Source organism: Chroicocephalus ridibundus, chromosome 8 (genome assembly GCF_963924245.1).
Source record: "Chroicocephalus ridibundus chromosome 8, bChrRid1.1, whole genome shotgun sequence".
Classification (NCBI taxonomy): domain Eukaryota; kingdom Metazoa; phylum Chordata; class Aves; order Charadriiformes; family Laridae; genus Chroicocephalus; species Chroicocephalus ridibundus.
This window is the reverse complement of record NC_086291.1, coordinates 40,815,901-40,836,158: the sequence shown is the minus strand read 5'-3', so window position 1 is coordinate 40,836,158 and position 20,258 is coordinate 40,815,901. Positions and strand designations below refer to the sequence as shown.

At 56.5% G+C, this 20,258-nt stretch overlaps 1 protein-coding gene across 4 annotated transcripts; it reads left to right on the top strand.

The window, feature by feature from the left end:
- Window positions 1-395: 395 nt before the first annotated feature.
- NLRC3 (NLR family CARD domain containing 3) lies at window positions 396-19,554 on the top strand. Of its 4 annotated transcripts, none has more exons than XM_063343306.1 (19): window positions 396-1,912; window positions 7,471-7,615; window positions 8,105-8,253; window positions 9,448-11,191; window positions 11,445-11,531; window positions 12,278-12,361; window positions 12,651-12,734; window positions 13,250-13,333; window positions 13,443-13,526; window positions 13,983-14,066; window positions 15,025-15,108; window positions 15,790-15,873; window positions 15,981-16,064; window positions 16,315-16,398; window positions 16,698-16,781; window positions 16,898-16,981; window positions 17,216-17,299; window positions 17,498-17,581; window positions 18,086-19,554. In XM_063343306.1, the coding sequence occupies exons 2-19, from the start codon at window positions 7,590-7,592 to the stop codon at window positions 18,174-18,176; spliced, it is 3,189 nt and encodes a 1,062-aa protein (XP_063199376.1). In that variant the 5' UTR covers window positions 396-1,912; window positions 7,471-7,589; the 3' UTR covers window positions 18,177-19,554. The 4 variants fall into 4 exon arrangements, with proteins under 4 accessions (XP_063199376.1, XP_063199375.1, XP_063199374.1 ...); XM_063343305.1 differs by lacking the exon at window positions 396-1,912 and having other exon boundaries at window positions 7,081-7,615; window positions 8,105-8,365; window positions 18,086-18,207; window positions 19,266-19,554; XM_063343304.1 differs by lacking the exon at window positions 396-1,912 and having other exon boundaries at window positions 7,081-7,615; window positions 8,105-8,365; window positions 18,086-18,207; window positions 18,785-19,554.
- Window positions 19,555-20,258: the final 704 nt, after the last annotated feature.

Genomic DNA, 20,258 nt, shown 5'->3' with positions numbered 1-20,258 from the left:
AAGGTGGGAAATCACCAACAGACCTAACACTTCTGAGAGGAACAGGTTGCCCAGAGAAGCTGTGGCTGCCCCATCCCTGGAGGTGTTCAAGGGCAGGTTGGAGGGGGCTTGGAGCAACCTGGTGTGGTGGGAAGTGTCCCTGCCCAGGGCAGGGGGTGGCACTGGGTGGTCTTTAAGGTCCCTTCCAACCCAAACCAGTCTATGATTCTATGAAAGGTTTTAACCCCTTAGCAGGCTCAGCCCTAGGACTGGCAGAGAGCAATCCTTGGGAGATGCACAGCCCAGAGAGGTGGCTGGAGGTCCAGACTCCTGCTTGTCTCCACCTTTCCTCCCCAAACACCATTCACCACCTGCAGATGATCTGTCTGTGAGCCCAGCCTGTCCCTCACCAGCTCTCCACTGTGAGACCTCCATCATCTCCACCATCATCTCCACCATCAGTCACTGACCACCTCTCAGCTAGACTTGACAAAGAGAAAGATGTGCAATTACCGATTTAGATGCAGCTCCATTAGAGATACCTGCCAGATACAAACAGACCCCACCAGGGCACGTCTCCTCACGGGATGTGCTATTTTAATGTCTTCCCACCACTGACTGCTGCTTACTCTGACCTCTCCCAAACCACACCATCACCGGGAGCTTTTGGCCAGAAAAACAAGCCTCTGGGCAAAAAACAGACAGCAAAACCCACTGTGGCATGCGATTACCCTGTTATTTTGGTGAGATGCTCTTCCCTTCCTTCCCTGGGCACTGCCCCTCTGCCCCGCGACTACGGAAAGCAGATTTATTTGCCCTGGGTCTCAGCGCTGCTGTGCCATCCTGTCCCATCCGCCTCCAGGGGACCTCTCTGCTCAGCATCTCAGAACTAATAGGATTTGCCAGTAAAACCTGCTGTAGGATTTACAGATTAAAGTTTTTGTAGAACAAAAATGGAAAACGTCCATCAACCCCACTTGCCTGAGCGGAGCTGGGGAGGTGAGATCCCGCCGGTCCTGCTGCTGCCGGTGGCTCTGGCTCCTCGGGTGCGGACGCAGCGCTCCTTGGTGCCATTGCGATCCACCTCTTTAGAGATAAACTCAGGATTCAAGGAAACGTTCAGCACTGGCAGAAAGAAAACGGCTTTGGAGGAAGGAAAGTTTATTCCTTGCCCTTTTACTCTGCTCGTTCAAGATCATACAACTTGAATTTACCTGTGGAAATGTTTCCATGCACGGCCCAGCAAAGGGCAGAGCTGCCTCTTCCATGGGATCTCCCCAGCGTTCCTGGTGAGCGAGATGGGTACGTAGCAAAACCCCTTGGCTCTCCCAGGCCAGGGTGAGCTCGTGGCTTTATTTTGAGGGAATTCGGTGTAATTTGGACGCTGGGCAGCCTGGTTTTGTGTCTCTCCCTGGAGAAAGCAGCTGTGGCTGGGGAAACGTGCACCGAGCATCCCACCAGCATAGACCCTGCTGTCGGGGGGTCGTGCAGGCTCTGGGCGGTTACCACCCGCTGCTGTTTTTCAGTAGATGATTCGCATCGATTTGCATAGGCAGCAGCTCTGCGCTGACAGGAAGGAAGATCGAGCGAGACCCACGGCGCAGGAAGGGGCGAGGAGCAAACCGAAAGAGAGAAAAAGCCACCGGGCTGGAACCAGCGACGGCGGGCGGCCGGGGAAGCCGGACCCACCTTCTCCAGGTGCTACCCCGAGCATCGCCCCGGCCACTGCATCCCATCGCCTCCGTGGGTCCCCCAGCACCAGGGGCCACCAACCGGAGGGACTCCCGTTTTCTACCTTCAACTTGAGCATCCAGGGGAGGAGGAAGCAAAGCTCCGGGGATAGAGAGCAGCTCGGAGGGGCTCACCATGATGAGGATGCCCTCCCTGCTCTCCTGCTCCCACGCAGCCCCGGGGAAGGTGGCAGGAAGCCGAGGTAAGGTTTTGGTGGGGCTTCGGAGGAGTACGGGGAGATGGGGAAACGTCGCTTGGCCCTCCCGTGCGGGGATGAGCTGCTGCAGACCCCTTGCTGCCATGGCCACGTGAAATGGAGTCGCTGGGCCAACACGTGGCGGGGTTAGGAGCTGGGCAGTGGTCCTTGGGACGGGCGAGACGTGGCCGACTGCCAGCAGAGCAGGCTGGCATGGCACGGCCACCGGTGCTGGCAGGAGCGGGTGCAGCGGTGCACGGTGCTGAGCTCCAAGTGATGGAGACACGTGTGGGACCTCGTGGGGAACCTGGAACTTGTCACAAATTCCCTCCCCTTGCCTGCTACCACCTGCCCAAACATGTGGGCAGCTGCCCTGCCCGTAGAAAGCCTCTCCACCTCGGGCAGCGTCAGCTTTTTCCTCCATGTTAATGCCACTTAACTGAATTCATTCCACTTCAAAACCATCCAAAAAATCCCCCAGCATGTACCACAACTAGAAAAGGATGAGATCAGCGACACACTTGCCCGTGGCACAGTGCAAAAATTGCACTAAAGAGCGAGGCAGGATCCTAGGTCTGTCAGATCTCGAAGCCCAAAGCTGCACCCCCACATCTCCCTTCAGGGACAGGGCTCAGCACGCCTTCCCGGAGCTCTGCCGGAGGGAACAGCAACACCAGGGTCTCCAAAGCTGCAGCTGGGACCTTCTTCGGCCCTTTTTCCTGCAGGGGATCCCCCAGCGCTGCATAGGGCCCAGCGGCGCAGGTCGAGGTGATGGAGCTCAGTGGGGGATGTGTGGCCGTACCCAGTGGCTCTGCACCCGGAGCATGGGCATGGAACCTGGGGTAGGCTTCATCCTGCTGTTATTTAAGCACTTTAAGGTCATTAAGGGCACTAGGTACCCTATAGGTATGGGGATGCTGGGGAGGGGACCAGCTGGAGCACTGGCTGGGTGCTGTTGCCCACTGAGACGTCACCAGCGCCCGGGGTTTGACTGCGGCGTGGAAGGGTTACCTGAGGCCAGACCTTCTCTCTGGAATTAGCTTCGTTTTTAGCTGTTTGGAATCACCTGTAGATTGATCTTTGCTTTTTCCTGGTGAGATCTGGTGTTGGGACTGGTGGCATTCAGCCCAGGGAGGATCTTTCACGGCTCCTTGCCTCTACAACTCACTATTTAACTCCCGCTGTGTCTAGGCTGTGTTATTCTGGTTGGGGTTTTGGAAAAAAAAACAAACCAAATTGGCACAGGTTAGTTTTGGCATAGGGGGGTCACTCTCTAATTGCAATAAATTTTGCTAGCATTAAACCCAGACCAAAATAAATAAGACTGCATCTGAAAGTCTTACGCAAACTTATCTAAGTGAATTCCCTGCAAATCTGCAAGTTTCATAATTGGGTATAACGTAGAAGATACTTCACCGCTTTGCTTAATTAACGTAAATTAATGATGTGAAATCTTTTCGGTTCTGCCAAAAGGTGGCAGCCTGTATCCTGCCTTCGGGATGCGCTCAACCCATGGGCTGGTGGGGAACGGCTGGAGATGTTGGCTTGGCAAATGCTTCTGCGTGCGGCTTGCTGACCTCCGGCACAGGCTCCAAGTGGGGTGGATATATGGCGGGAGAAAGAAAAAACAAGCTCTGAGGGTGCATTGGTAAAGGAGCCTGAGATTCTCCGGAGGAAACCCAGTGTGCCAGGAAGTGGTGGGAAGGTCTGTCAGGGCTGGTTTCTCTCCGTTCCCATGTCCGGGGGAGGGAGAGACGGGGGGGAGATGGGTGCTGCAAACCGCACCGAGAGACATCGCCCCACACCACGGGGCTTTGAGGAACCGGCGGCACCGCGAACCCCGCCGTGGCGGCACATGGAGAAGGCAATGGCTGGGCTGAGGGTTTCTGCATGTTTTGGGGCACAGAGCTGCCCCGGAGCGGGCATTTCTCTGCTCCTTCAGACGCCTCGTTAACAATGCAATTATTAGTTTGTATAAAAAGCTTTAAACCACTAACCACTGCAGATCAGACTTTTTTCTGACATTTTTCACTTGTGGGTCCCTGCAGCCATCCAGGAGCACTTTGGTACCCATCTAGAGTAGGCATCCTTCAGCCCACCACAGCAGGTCGGGTCCCTGAGGCTCTGCTGGCTGGAGAGCCCTGTGTCCTTTGACGCTGACGGTGAATCTGCCCACAAGCCCCCATGGGCAACGACCACAGATGTCCAACTGCTGAGCTCAATGTCACCTCCGTGCTGCTGGTGGCCACTGTGAGGGCTCCTGGTGCGGGACGGTCCCAAATCCTCAGCAGACTCACAAAGCACAGGGCGATGGATCTGCCTCAGGGATGACGGCTGTCATATGAAAACCAAAGCCACCTCCTGGCAGGAGGAACATCTGAGAGGCCAGGCGGAGCAGAGAGGCAGTAAATATCTCTCATCTCCAGCCACCTTCATGCTGTGGCCATCCCGGGACTGTCCCTTCATCTCGGATCCCCTGGCAAGATGCTTTTGGTCCATGTTGGACTTCCAGGGGCAAAGGTGCATGTCCGTAATTAGAGGCAGAGATGAGCAGAAGCAGCTATGTCTGAGTCCGTGTTTCCCAATGTTGATGCCAGGCAGTGTGGACCTTGGAGTAGGACACAGGGTGATGAAAAATGCAGCGGCTGTTCGGTAGAGGGTTGTCTGTGCACGTGGTCAGGGACCTTCCAGTGTGGTGGTTGTGGCTCCCAGGCACTGGTGGGTTTGGGGCATAGACTGTCTGCCAACAGGTGTGGTGGGACATGCGGACAATAGGATGTGTGGATGGTGGGACATGGGGATGGTGGGATGTAGGATGAAGCTATTGAAGAACACGTTGACTGAACATCCTTAGATGGGAGGATTTTCCCCTGGGATGAGCTCTTGGACCACAACAGGTGAAAAAAGCATTAATGCCAAGTTCTTTCCACCGAAATCCCCCGCTTCCTTCCCTGGGGTTTGCAGGCACCGTCCATCAGTTCGTCTGGGCAGCCTCCCACTCTCCAGCTTCTTCTCCCGATGCCACAGGGGACGCAGGCAGCAAAGCAAGGCAGACACAAACCATCGCTGGATCGTAGCTTCTCTGGGCACGTGTCCATGCTTGATCCCAGCCAAGCGATAGCTGTAAACCTGGGGCTGAGCTCCCTGCTCGCAGGATGGCCACGGACACCACTTTCCAGTGGTCTTGCAGCAATTCCAGAAGATAACTCATCCCAGCAGCCTTGGGATGGGCTGGGTTGCATCTGGAAGCACCTGGGATCTCTGTAGGGGTTACAGAGATTGGCTTTGGCTGGCTTCTACCCTTCAGACAACTCACGTAAGAGTAGATAACACCCTTCACCCCCCTAGGGTGCAGCCTCCAGCATCGCTGGGTGGTTCTAGAGCTGCACCTGAAACTTTTCTACTGGAAGTAGAAAAAAAAACCAAACCAGCAGCCACTGCATTATTTATTCTGCTGCTTTATGAATTCTGCTGCCTTATTCTCCCGGTCAGATGCCTTGGCACGAGCTGACCCACGAGCTGCTGGTTTCCAGCAGCGGGATCACATTTTGAAGTAGCACCAGAGGAGACCATCAAATAATCTGTGCTGTTAGAGCAGGCTTCCCCCATCAAAGGGGTTTTTCTCACCAGCCGCGTTGCAGAGGAAAGGCTGCAGGGAACAACGCTGCAAGCAGCAAAACCCCCCTTTCATTTTGGCTGTGTTCTTGGTTCCACGCCAAACATGAGAGACCCAGGGACTGCTGCGTGCAAATACTTAATTGAACTTTCCAGGCCAGTTAGAGACAAGAAGACATCAAAGGGTAAAAATTTTGTGGGGAATTGCTAGCCGAGCTCCCTTAATTGACGGCATCTTAATTAGCCAGTGCCTGGGGGGTGAAGAGCAAGGCGAGCTCCTGCCGTAGCCCTGCTGCTCCCTCTATGGAAAAAAGGGCTTTGCTGTGGGGCCACCATCAGTGCCAGGGGGAGCGTGGATCTCTGCCACCTCTGAAACCAGGGGATCAGAGCTGGGCAGCCGAGGAAAAGCAGAAGGACTTGAGTTTCCTTCTTGGAGGGAAAAGTTGTGGGTTCAGACCCAGCTACAACAGCACCCGCCGCCCCTATGAGGGCTTGTCCAAACCATCTGGGCAGGTGGAGATGGGCTTTGTCATCCAGCGCCTCTCGGACACTTACCCCACTCCGTAGGATGTGCTGCGAAGGGGTCTCCATGAGAGATCCAGCCAGTGGGGTCTGTGGGGGACCTGTTCCTGGGAGATACTGTGCCTGGTCCTCCCTCCTGCAGCCCAGCCACCATCTGCACAGCTGGGCTACTGCTGGTGGCTGAGCCCTCGTGTTTCTGGTAGGAGAAGTAAACCTGGCAGAAGGACGAGGGGAAGAGTCTGCAAAGGGGATGTCCCAAGCACCTTAACCTTGCGTCATGGACCTAACCATGGACCAGAGCCTCTACCAAGTTTCCCTGGTCAAGCTACATTTGTGCTTTCTTCCTGGAAGAGGTTGGGTTTGACAAAAGAAAGCCATCGTTACCTGCACCTGTTGGGGAGGCTGCACCAAAGCCCCCACAGTGCCCATGTCCCACTCAGGAGAGGGTTTGGGCAAAAGGCAACGCTGCCAAAGGACCTCCTTGCAGTGCCTCTGATAGCCATGCACGGGGGCGATGGCATGGATCTAGAGCATCCTGTAGGCCGGGTGGAGGTGAGGAAAGGATGCCGTGCCAGGACATGGGCCAGGGCACTGGGACACTGCGTTTGCATCACTGCCATCATCAGACAGCCCCTGGGGCTGGGAAGTTCCCACCTGGACATGGCCAGCTCCTGGAGATGACTTTGGGGCTGGTGGAGAGGCCATAGCACAGTGCCATCTGCTAACGTAGGTGAAGCTGTGAGTACTCGCAGGCGTGGAGGCATCTCCCTCTCCACCTCTGCTCAAAAAACAATTGGACTCGGTGAGCGGATACACTTAAAAATAAAACACCAAACCCTCAGTGTGGTTTGGCAGCAGCTGAGGGGGAGGGAGCAGGTAGATGCTCCTTCTCCGGGCGATGATTCAAGAGTGCTGCAGAAGTGGAGCATCTACAGAGCTCTGCAACAGGATGTGGTGTTGGCCACGCTCAGCAAGCCCTGACGGAGGCTCTGGACGGCGGTGAGGTGGGTTTGAAACCGAAACAGGCTCTTCATCATTCTGTCTGCTGCCCCACAACTTCCTTCACAACACAGAGAAGGAAAGCGCACGAGTGGTTCACAGCCCTGCTGTCCCTCCGGTGACAGCGGTGGCACTGGGTGGCCTGCGGATGTCATCGGGGCATCATCAGGGCAATTAATACAATCACTCTGCCTGAGAAAGGCTCCAGCATAAGTGGTGGTGGTGAAGGCACCAAGTTTGTGGCCCATGAGGTCTGGGCAGACATGATGGTCCCAGCTCTGCCCCTGCCAGGTCCACAGCGCTGGGCACTCTGGTCTTAGCCAAAAGCTGATGAATGGACCCTTGGCTCAAACAGAGTCAGCACCACATTAGCTTAAGATGGGCTCCCTCCCATGCTGTTCCTCATGCTTTTCCTCTTCTTCCACCAGGAACATGGATAAAGGCTGAGGAGCCTCAACTGATGCTGTGAGCCAGCCAGGGGGCACGGGGCGGTCCATGGGACGGCTGTGCTGCTGCCAACACAGCGCTCCTCACCTGGGGATCACCCATGTCACAGGAGGCCTCTGATGGAAGGTGAGTGGTGGCTGGGCAGCTGGAGACCCATCATCTTGGTGGAGTTTCAGATTAAAATATGGGATAAGGTGGGGCAGCAAGGCGTGAGGGCTGACAGCGGTTCCTAGTCCAAGGGCTTGGGGACCGCTGTTCTGGCACAGGGGAACGGCTGTCTCCAAAGATAAATGATCTTGCTCAGACTTTTATGTCTGCATGGGCTTGGTTTCCAGGAGGAAATGTCATTTCATGATTGTGTTCTTCCATTTCTTTGACTCCAATCTCGATAGCTGCTGCCTTGAACAAACATCTCCTAACAAAACAGCCTGCCACAGTTTTGGGATGGCATCATCTCAAGGAGGACTATGGCAGGTCACTCTGGAGGGCTTTAGTGTACCCCCTGCTACCTTCACAGTCAGATGGGGTGCTCCACTGCTGCCTTTCCCCATCACCTCTGAGCAACGTGCCCAGGGCTTGTTTAAGACTCAACTCTCCTGCTCTCTTCTCCTGCAGAGGCTTGGATCAATCGCTACCGCAAGCAGCTGGTGAGGTCCATCTCACCACAGTTCCTGGAGGAGATCATCTGCTACCTGCGGAGGCTGGACCTCCTCACGGCGGAGGAGGCCAGCCGGGCGCAGGAGGCCAGCTCCCTGCCCGAGCAGGTGAGGGCAGTGGTGGACATCCTGGCTGGCAAGGGCAGCTACGCTTCCCAGTCCCTGCAGACCTTCATTGAGACCACCAATTCCCAGCTCTACCTCCACATCACTGTCTATGGTAGGCAGTCCACTTTGGACCCAATGAGGGGTGTCTGCACGCATGTCCTGTCTGTGGGCACTTGCTGAAGCACTCCAAGATGTGCACAGAGCTGGGCAGCACTGGCAGCTCCAATGGGAACGTCCATCCAAGTGACGGTGCCATCTCAGGGTCTCCTCTGGGGAAGGATACAGCTAGGGGGTGACAAGGACTCTCTGCCAGGTCTGAGGGACCTTCCTCCAGGTCCCTCACTGCCCTCAGCGCATCCCTCTGGGCAGCCCGAGGAGCCATTAGTGTCCTCAATGTCTAGGTCACAAGAGTCACTCCCAGCAGCTGGGCTGGGAACAGGGGGACAGCAGGAGGACGATGGCTGGGCATCCCTGACCCCATCCATTGGTGGCTGCCCCAACTCCAGGCTCTACTTGCAACCCTCTTGCCAGGAGAGGTTTCCCTGATTTTCCTCCTGGTTGGAAGGCTCCAACCTTGGCTGGTGTCTGCTCTGAATCTCTCGCAGCACCATCCACTGCTGGTCCAGCCTTTGCCGGAGGGTTTAAATACTCTGTCCCAGGGGCCGTGGTACCTGAGCCAGGTGAGCAGGACAGCTCCAGAGATGGTCACCAGGTTCAGCTGAGAGTCCAACTCATCAGACAAGTCCATAGTGATGAGGCAGGGCTAAGGTCAAGCTGGGAAGTCAATCCAGAGGTCAGGACCAGGTCCAGCAAGGGCAACCAGGTTAAGACACAGTTCAGTTGTCACCAGGCAAGTGCTGAGCAATGAGGTCCAAGATCAAGGTCCAGAAGAACAAGGTCCCTAGCAGGCACAGGCATGATGGCACTGTAGACAAGTGCTCCTATAACATAGTGTAGGCAGGGGCTGAAGGTGCAGGGCTGAGCTTAAATGGGCTCCTGGACCGATGGGTTAGGCTGGTCAGGGCCATTTCAGCCTTTGAGTGCCCTCTGGGCCCTGGCACATACCTTCCTGCCCGGACGTAAGGGCTCCGTGCAGTTTCCCCTCTGCGTGGGCACGGCAGAAGAGTGAAGCAGCGTCTCTCATTTGCATTTGTGGTTACCATCCTCAACCCCATTTCATTTCTCTCTGTGCAGAACCCATGGTGCAGAAGCACCTGGAGAGCCTCCAAAACTACTACGGGAATGGCTTGGAGACAGGTCCCCTCCAGCGACTCACAAACCTCCTGCTGGTTGAAGGCTTGACTGATATCCAGCAGAAGGAGCATGACATCCTGCAGATTGAAGCCACGAAAGGCCTACGAAATGTATCCAAGAGCATCCCTTTGGAGAAGCTCTTTCTGCCGCTCTCCAAGGTCAGCATCCCACCTCGGATCTCTGTCACCATCGGAGTGGCCGGGATTGGCAAAAGCACACTGGTGAAGCTGTTTGTCTACACCTGGGCAAAGGGGGAGATCAACAAGGACATTGTCTTTGTGCTGCCCCTCACCTTCCGGGAGCTCAACACCTACGAGAAGCTCTCTGCCGAAAGGCTCATCTGCTTGGCGTTCCCTCACATCACCGAGCCCAACTGCATCTCAATGGGAGCCGCTAGGACCCTCCTGATCCTCGACGGCTTGGATGAGTTCAAGACTCCTTTGGATTTTTCCAACACGGTAGTATGCACCGATCCCAAAAAGGAGATCCAGGTGGACAACCTCATCACCAACATTATACGTGGCAACCTGCTGCAGGAGGCTTCTGTCTGGGTCACATCGCGGCCAACAGCAGCCAGCCAAATCCCCGGTGGGCTTGTTGACCGGATGACGGAAATACGAGGTTTCAGAGCGGCAGAGATGAAGGACTTCTTGGACCAGATGTTCCTTGACAACAGAGACTTATCCGGCCAAGTCCTGCATCACATCAGGGCTAACAGGTCATTACATGTCATGTGCACTGTTCCTGGCTTTTGCTGGATTTCTGGCTCCTCAATTGGTTATTACCTAAAAAATAGCACCCATCAATCCCAAGAAACAACCGCCATCCCCAAAACCCTATCGGAAATCTATTCCTATTATTTTAAAATGGCTCTGAGCAGCGACTGGGCGGAAAAGCCAAGAGAAACACTCAGGATCGAGCAGGCTGTGAACAACAGCAAGAAGATAGTGGGCAGCCTGGGCAGACTGGCCTTCTATGGGCTGCTCAAAAAGAAATACGTGTTTTACGAGCAGGACATGAAGGCGTATGGCATTGACCTTTCCTTGCTGCAGAGCAGCTTGTGCAGTCGGCTCCTACTCAAAGAAGAGATGCAGTCCTTCACGGCCTACTACTTCTCCCACTTAACCATACAGGAGTTTCTAGCGGCTATTTATTATTACACAGCTGCAAAACGGGCAATATTCGACCTCTTCACGGAGAGCGGGATGTCCTGGCCCAAGTTGGGCTTCCTCAACCACTTCAAGAGTGCTGTTCAGAGGTCGCTGCAGGCAGAGGACAGGCAGCTGGACATCTTTGTGCGTTTCCTCTCTGGGCTCCTCTCCCCGCAGGTGAACAAGCTGCTCTCTGGGTGGCTGCTGGTGAAAGATGAGCACAACAACTTCAGGAGCCAAGCGATCAGCATCCTCCAGGGCTGCCTGAACACAGACTACGTCATCTCCTCGCGGACAGTGAACACCATGCACTGCCTGTATGAAATTCAGCACACGGAGATCGCCAAGACTGTGGAAGAAGCGATGAAGAATGAGAGCTTGGCCGGGATGCTCACCCCCGTGAACTGCTCTGCCCTGGCTTATCTCCTGCAGGTCTCTGACGTCTGCATGGAGGAGACAAACCTCTCCAACTGCCTCACCTACAATGTCTGTAAGAGCCTGCTCTCCCAGCTCCTCTTCTGCCACAGCCTCAGGTGAGTCCTGGTTGGATTGCACCAGGAGAAGCAAGCAGGGACACTGGGCTGTGACTCAAAATTCTGGGTGTCGATGGGAGACGTGGGCCCATCAACATTGTCCCTCAGCAGAGAGATGTCCTGGGGATGGCACTGGGTCAGCTCTGCTTCTGTGCTGAGTTTCTCTATGCAGGCAGATATCACGGGAGGGTAGTCCTTTCTCTACTTTGTTCTCCAAATGCTTGTTTTTGCTCTTTCTTTGTATCTTCTCCAGGCTGGACAATAACCAGTTTAAGGACAACGTGATGGAGCTGCTGGGCAGCGTGCTGAGCGTGAAGGACTGCCAGATCCAGAAGCTCAGGTAGGACCTGGCCCAGGGCAGACAGGCTGTTCCTGGGGATGTAGAGCAAAGCTGGGGGCACCTCAAAGCCAGGGTATGGGTCCTCCAGGAACCTCCAGGTCCTCCAGCCTCCCACTGGCTCCCCAGGGTGCCTAGTGACAAGGACAGCCCCCCATGATCTCCTGCACCCAGATATGATGACCTTACCCTCTGTGTCCTCAAAGTGGTGGGGCAGGCTGTCTCGCCCAGCTTTCCTGGGACCACTGCCTCCTCACTGTTCCTAAAAATTTGTCTAGAAATCCATGGGTTATCCCAAAAAAACTGCTTCCCAAGGTCACGGCTGTTTGCTGGACACCCAAGGTTCAGCACAGAGCATCTGATGTATGGAGGGGACGAGCTCCTGACCCCCATGCGGGGAGATGCCTCACCGCAGACAGATGGTCCCCACTTTCCTCAACTCCCTCCCCTTCTTCGTGGCTGCACATAGAGTCCCTCATGCTGTGATCGCAGCCCTCTTTTCGTGCCACCAATGAATTTTAAGTTTAGAAACTCGCCTTCCACCCTGCCCTTCTAATCCCCTGCCCGGTGTCCATCCCAGGAGAGCAGACCTCAGAGCATCTACCACTTTGCACGGTTGTACCACAAACCAACCATTCCCCATGGCTTTCCTCTGCTCACCCATCCCAGCTGCACCCTGGAACATGCCAGGGGCCGCCAAAGCCTCTTTATCCCCCTGAAAAACACCCAATTTTTCTTTTTCTGGGCAGCTTGGCAGAAAATCAGATCAGCAACAAGGGAGCCAAAGCACTGGCCAGGTCACTGATGGTGAACAGGAGCCTGACGACACTAGAGTAAGTGTTTGCCCTTTCCCAGCTCCTTCCACTCATGAGTTCCCCACTGGGAACCATTCCCATGGCCGCAGCGGGGCTGGATCCCACTCGGCCTGACCGAGTTGGGGAGGGTCTCCAGCCCCCAAAGCCACCACAGCTCAAGAGGTGAAGGTAACTCTTGTGAGCTGCCGGCCTGATGCTCCTACCTCAGCAGTGCCTGCGATTGTGCCACCTGGAAGCATTTGGCTTAAACTGAGCACACACCACTCAGGTTTTGCTAAATTTGACTTTTCTGCCCATCTCACCCCAGCCTGCGGAGCAACTCCATCGGCCCCACCGGAGCAAAAGCACTGGCCGACGCACTGAAAAAAAACCAAGTCCTGCTCTCCCTGAAGTAAGTCTCAACTTCTGCAGCCCCTCCAGGAGCAGACCCCCAGGACAAGCCCCCTCCTGTCTCATAGAGGGTTTCCCCACCTTAAGGGCCAGCACGTGGGGAGACCCTGAGCAGAAACTGGTTTGGTTGTGCTGGGCAGTGAGCACAAGCATAGCTGGCAGAGACCCAGTGACCGCGGCCTGGGACAGAGATGTTGGGACCCTCCTGCCTCTCAGCTTCAGTGGGTCCAGGTTGAGGTTGAGGTTGAAGGTCCAGGTTGAGATCTAGGGTCTGGGTCGAGGGTCCAGGTCCAGGCTGAAGTCAAGGGTCCGGGTCCATGTCCATGTCCATCCCTCACGTGGGAGCTCACAGTATGCTGGCACATGGGAGGAAGCATCTCCCATGGGAGAGGAGAGAGGGAGAGCCCTGGGCAGGGATGCTCGGAAGCCAGGCATCCTTCTCACGCCAGAGATGGGGGTAAGCAAATGCCAGGGCAGATGATCACCGCGCATGGCTTTACTCCTCTCTTCTCGCAGCCTGCAGCACAACACCATCAAGGAGGACGGTGCCACCTTCCTGGCCGAGGCCTTGGTGACCAACCGCACGCTGACAACCCTGCAGTGAGTGACCGGGACCTGCTGTCCCTGCTCCCAGCTACCCAGTAGACCGAGGTGCCACTGGCAGGGATGTGGCACCCCATATTCATGGATGACTTCCTCACCTTTGCAGCCTGCAGAAAAACGCCATCGGAGCCCACGGTGCCAGGAAGATAGCGGAGGCGCTGAAGCAGAACTGCAGCCTGAAGGAGCTGACGTAAGAGCAGCATGAGGTGGAGGGATGGTGATGCCAGCGTCACGTCTCCAGGACAGAGCGATGGGCAGGGGGCTGGACCACGCAAAGCGGGCAGGACAGGCTCTGCTAGCTTTGCCCAAGGGGGTTGGCGTGGGTGGAGGGGGGCAAGGACCGCAGCGCTGCTTTGGGAGCGACCCTGCGGAGATGCTCTCCAGGGATGCAGGGAGCCACGTAAAGAACGGAGAGGCCTCTGGCAGAGGCAAATGGCAGGTCTCCAGGCCCTGTGGATACATTAAAAGCTATTTCAGCTCAACATACAAGAATAAAAGTGTGGGGAGGTTGGAAATGAGACTGCAGCAAGTTCACACTTATTGCTGGAGCAGAAAGAGCCTGAGGGAGATGAATCCTTTGCGGACAGATCTAAGCTGGTTGCAGCGTGGCTGCCAGTAACGCCTGCTCTTCCTCTTGTGTCTTAAGACTCTCCAGCAACTCCGTAGGAGACAACGGTTCGGTTGCCTTGGCTGACGCTCTGAAGGTGAACCACAGTCTGCAAAGCCTTGAGTAAGTCATAGAACCATAGGATGGTTTGGGTTGGAAGGGACCTTAAAGAACATCCAGTGCCACCCCCTGCCCTGGGCAGGGACACCTCCCACCAGAGCAGGTTGCTCAAAGCGCCGTCCAGCCTGGTCTTGAACACTTCTGTCCCCACTCCACACCTGGTCTCCTTCTTGCCCAGCAGAGCCCAGTCCAGCCTCCTCACTCCAGCAGCACCTCCCACCCTCTCCAGGCTCCCTCCCTTGCCTCCAGAACCCCTTGTACTACCCCAGATCCTCCTCACATCTCTCCCATCCCATGTTCCCTGGAGGGGCAGGAGGCTGTGGGTGCTCCGTGTGGGCTGGCAGCAGCCCCACGCAACACTGGCAGCGGCTGAGGTGGCGCTGCCTTCACCAAGGCAGCACTCAAGGAGTTAATCCTCAACCTCGATGATGACTTTTTTTTCTGCTTTTGGAGGATACTGGTGGCTTTAGGTCTTCTCTCACTCAAAAGTGATGGGAATTGGCTAATGAGGAAGGTAATGGGCTGGGGACTGGCAGAGTCAGGGTGGGATGGCGTGACCTTCACCTCCCTTGGGAACGGCAGCCAGAGAGGAACCATTCCTCCCACTCAGAGCAGAGGGATGATTGCTCCTGGGGACACGCTGCTGTGCCTTGGGTCCAAAGACTGCAGAAACTGCATCCCCAGCTGAGCCGGCAGCCGTGGTGACAACCATCTGGGGACATGTCTGCCTTGATGCCAGCAAATCGCATCACCTCTGCTTGGTGGGGCTGGTGCTCAAGGAGATGCTGATCCTGGTCTGGCTGCTCATAATGGTGGCCCTTTAGCTTCAGCTCCCCCGTCTCCTGTGGCTGGGAGATGCCTGTTTCGCAGTGAAATGGGCACTTTTCACCCCAAACACGACCCCGCAGCCTACCTGCGATGCCGAGTCCCCCGTCCTCATGCCCTGCCCTGTTTGTTTCAGTCTCCAGAGCAACTCCATCAGCAGCACTGGGGTCACTGCGCTGACAGCAGCTCTCTGCTCCAACAAGGGACTCATCAACCTCAAGTAAGTGACAGTCCCTCTGGCCACCCTCGCCAAAAGCTGCTGCTGGGACACAGGATGCGCGGACTTTTCTTTGTGCCTGGTTGTTTCCACAAGTGCCCTGGGATGCTGAAAGCAGCCTCTGTCCCTTCTCTGTCAGCGAGCATCTTCTCTCCATCGTTAGCTTTCTCCCCTTGGGACAGTATTGGTTCAGCCATGCCTGGCAATGAAACGATGGCAGCAGGGATGGGAGGCTGGGAAAAAGCCCCGATGGCATCGGTGCTCACAGCTGTAGGATGCACAGGGAATGGAGATGTTGGGAATGGAGACCCAGATGCAGATGGGATTGCAGTGAATGGAGATCCAGATGCTGACGGGGATGCAGATGCTGATGGGGATGCAGGGAATGAAGATACAGATGCTGATGGAGATGCAGAGAATGGAGATCCAGATGCTGATGGGGATGCAGATGCTGATGGGAGATGCAGGGAACTGAGATGCTGATGGGGATACAGGGAATGGAGACCCAGATGCTGATGGGGCTGCAGATGCTGATGGAGTTGCAGATGCTGATGGGGGTGCAAGTCAGACTGTTGCCTGTTGCAATAGATGGCCTCAGCCTGAGTGGGGTGGGATGAGGGGGGCTGCGGGGGAGCAGCCGAAGTCCTGCCTTGGCTGCTCCTTCCAGCCCATGTCTTTCCCCAGCCTGCGGGAGAACTCCATCAGCAAGGAGGGGGGCCCCGCCATCGCCCGTGCCCTGCGGACCAACAGCACCCTTAGGAAGCTGGAGTAAGTGCCATGGGTCCCAGGAGGGCACCCACACCGCTGTGCAGTGTTGCTGGAGTTGTCCCAAACTCTGTGTGCATGACTTGTGTCCCCTGTCCCCTCCCCTCTAGCTTAGCGGCGAACCTGCTGTACGACGAAGGCGGCAAGGCCATTGCTTTAGCGATGAAAGAGAACCGGGCGCTCACGTCCCTCCAGTGAGTTTTCCCTTGGACCTGGCTGGTTTTGAAGCCCCTTGTGTGGATGTGAGGCAGGGACACTGCTCCTGGGCCTCAGCTCCTCCAGGCTGTGAGATCAGGTCATCCTTCCATGGGAGGCGTGCTGTGCCATCCTGGTCACCTCCCATGCCTCCGTCATGCTGGATGGGAGCGGATGGGTGCTGAGCCTGCAGGGATCAGGGCATCCTCACAGCCCCAGACTTCATCTCCTGTTTTCTCCTGTTTGCAGCTTGCAGTGGAACTTCATCCAAGCAAAAGCTGCCACAGCCTTGGCACAAGCACTACAGTCCAACGGCAGCCTGGCCAGCCTTGAGTAAGTGGGGACACAGGTGGACAGGTCCTGGGCAGCATCTTCCTACTGGAACCTGCCCAAGACGCTGCCCTCATGCTGCTCCAGGGGAGGTGGCTTTGCCTGCTGCCTCCTCCATGGGCTCCAGTCCATCCTGTGTCCCCATTGCATGTCCCTGGCCTGGGGATGCTGTAAGAGCATGGTGGTCCAGGGACATCCCAAGCCGTTTGGGAAAGCCTGGCACACTATGCCCTGTGCTCGCTGCCCCTCGCCCTGCTCCCAGTGCCTGGGCCTTGGGCAGACGCAGCACGTGTGTGTCTTAGCTTGCAGGAGAATGCCATCGGAGATGAGGGAATGGCTGCCCTCTCCGCTGCACTGAAGGTCAACACAACCCTGGCAGATCTCCAGTGAGTATCCAGGCTGCGGCGGGGCCCTGGCATCGCAGTCTGTCTAATTAGATTCTCTAATTAGCACACCACGGCCACCTCATGACATGCGCTGAAGAGTCCTTGTTCTCTTGCAGCCTGCAGGTAGCTTCAGTTGAAGCAGCTGGTGCCCAAGCCCTGGCAGAAGCCTTGATGGTCAACAAGAGCCTGCAGATCTTGGAGTAAGTGATTGGGGCCACCAAGTCCCCCTGGTGCGACACCACTCCCTGGGGGTGTCTGTGACCTTGGTCCTTAGCTTAGCACCGCTTCCACCCTTGCAACGTGTCCTACCAGACTTGGTTGCCTGTCCCTTGACTCGTTGGCGTGGGGCCACCTCTCCCAACTCCTCCTCCCGCCCATAGACAGCACGCAGCTGTCCTGGGCTGTCCTTCCTCACCACCGGCCTTCCTCCACAGCTTGCGGGGAAACTCCATTGGTGTGGCAGGGGCCAAGGCGATGGCCAACGCGCTGAGGGTGAACCGCAGCCTCCGCCGGCTCAAGTAAGTATCCCACTCCCTGGGGTGGCAGCCAGAAAGTGCCTCTCCAGATCTTCCAGCAAGGGGATGGCCAGGCCAGCAGCTCTCAGTGGGGTGAACCCCTGAGGAGCTGGTGGCTTTTTGTGATGCCCACGCCATGCATTGCCTCCTGGTCGCCGCATCTCCCTGGCCAGTGCTTTCTGACCCTCTCACCTCCCGCAGTCTGCAGGAAAACTCCCTGGGCATGGACGGAGCCATCTGCATCGCCACTGCTCTGAAGGGCAACCACGGCCTCACCTACGTGAAGTAAGTGGCTGCTGAGCTGGACATTAAGGGCAGGGACAGGGGACACCATGGGAACCATCAAGGGACCTTCCCCACCACTGGCACAGCCCATTCCTGGCCGCCCTTCGGGGACCTCTCCAATGGGGCAGGGGGTAAGGGCACCCTGTGCTGCTCCCATTCCCCCTCAGCCACCATCCCCACACAGCTCCAGACCCCACAGCTCCTCTCTGGGGCCTCCTCTGGGGCAAAGAACCACCCCAGAAGCCACAAACTCCCCAAAATATCACAGGGATGGGATAGCTCAGCCCCTCCAGCTTCCCAGGGGCTTTCTCCACCTTCTCACCTGGCTGCCTCTGGGCTCTCAAACCCAGAGTCTCCTGTGACCGAGCTCCCAGCAAGAGGTCCTGGATGGTGTAGGGAGGGCGCAGAGGATGCTGGTGCAAAGCTGGGGAACATCTCTTGTACCACCAAGGATCCTGCTTTGCCTCATGTCCAAGCCTGAACTCCTCTTTTCCTTGCTCCCAGCCTGCAGGGGAACCGCATCGGCCAGTCGGGAGCCAAGATGATCTCCGACGCTATCCGGACAAACTCACCCGACTGCATTGTGGACGTGTGAGGGAGCTTCGCCGCAGCGAGGAGGTGGCCTGGTGGGTCCCTTTGGCCAGCATGCCTCTGCAGGGAGCTGCTCGGTCCTCCACCCCCCCCGTCTCAGGGAGGAGAGCTGGGGCAAGGAGAGCTCCTGAGCTCCCCAGCACAGCCCAGGAGGACCTGGAGCCTCTGGCTCAGCACTGCAGGAGGGTCAAGACTCACTGGTGTTAAAAGCTGGGGGATGCGCAACCACGTCCCTGTTCATCCAGGCCCTGGGGGACCTTCAAGGAATGGGTGAAATGCAAAAAGAAGGGAGGAGGGGACAGATCCCACATCCTTCTTGTTTTCGTGGGTGACTCACCTGCCACCGCTTGTGGCAGCGACCCCCTCCGGTGATCTCTGTGGGGTTACAGTGCTGTGCTCAGAGCCTGCCCCAGACCCGGTGCATCCTGACCACCCCGGAGCTCTGCTTTCCTCCCAGCCCAAGTCACTGCGGGCAAACCTTGCAGCACCCCAGTCGGGGTCCCAGCACTCTGCTCCAGCTCTTCTCCCCCTAGTTCTGGCAGGGATCCCAGGAGAAGCAGGTGAAACATGGGCAGGATTCACAGCAGCCCCTTCTCACCTGGCTACCTACAGCCCTGCAGGCTGCCCTTGACATCCCAGAGAGAGACGAGAGGTTTGCCATCTCCTTGCTCCGATGAGAGTGGTGCTCTGGACCTGGGCACTTCAGTGTTTTGCCATGCCTTCGATAACAGGTTGGTGCTGGCCCAGCATGCCTGAAGTGTTTGGTAGTGCTGTCCTCTATCAAAGAGAGAGACATCCCAAGGCACAGGAGTGGAACCATCTAGAATGACCTTGGGAAACAAAGAGCCCTCAGGAGAACGGGAGGAGGAGGAGTGGGAGGGTGAACGTGAGAGGAACAGCACTGCACAAGGATGGGCCACCTCCAGCATGTGCATCTCGGTGCCACACCAGGACTGCCTTGTTGCGAAGTTCTGCCTCTCCAGTATAGGCTGAACTTCTTGGGTCTCCTGCTACTGTCATCGGTGACAAGCTGTGTGACCTTGGGACGTGTCTTCCCAACGTCCCAGCCGCAGGCAGGGTCCTTCCCTAGCAGGTCACCTGTTGGGCAGACGGCTGCTGAAAGCAAAGGTGCCAGGTGATGCCCTTGTGTACGTGGCAGAGACCCAGTGACTCTCCAGAAGGTGCCAGATTTGCAGGTGGACCGGTAGCCAAACTACGAAACCTCCCTAGTGCCCCCTCCAGCCACTGCCCCCGAGCCAGAGCCCACCCTGAGCCACGCTGCTGCTGCAGTCAGGGACCTCTGTGGGCTGATCTTGGAGAAACACTGGGCTGAGCTGTGTGATATGTACATACTCAGAAATAAACTGGTTCCTAGCTGAGAAGATGCCTTGTGCTGCCTTCCTCTCTTGGCTGTAGACCATTACCTGTGACATTTGGGGTGCCCTGCGCTCCGCTGTCCCGGCTGCAGACCCCATGCCCTGTACTGGCATGACAAGAGGGCTCACAGCTTTTCCATGACGTGTCAGGGGCCGGCGCACGCTCTCCTACAGGATACGGTGACACTGAGTGTCACCTACCTCTTTCACCATTATTTCAGGGCAGACTCCGGTCCAGCTCTGCCCAAAGCCTGTGTCTAACCCTGAGCTGAAACACCACCTGAAACACCTATGGAGAGAGCCATCAACAACCCCGAGCCAGCCCTCATTCCCTGGAGCTCCAAGAAACCGGGGCTTAACAACAATTTGAAATACATTTAATTCATCTGCACGCATACGCACACACCTAGCTGTACACAAACACTCCTGAGCTGAAAGCACCAAGTGCTCCGAGGGTGGCTGTTAAAGGCGTCTGCTCTTCAAGCCAGGTACGAGAAGCTGCAATGCAAATCACGGCTACCCCAAAATCCGGCCGGCTCTGCTGAAAGGCTAGGTGGCAGTGCTGCCTGAGGAGGATCTGGTTCTGAGCACACAAGGTATTAAGTCAGCTTTCCATTTTGGCCTAAAATATAGGAAATAACACAGAAAACTGTGACTCTGAAACTGCACACTTGGAGACTGGGCCCAACCTCGTGGGAAATCCCTCTCAT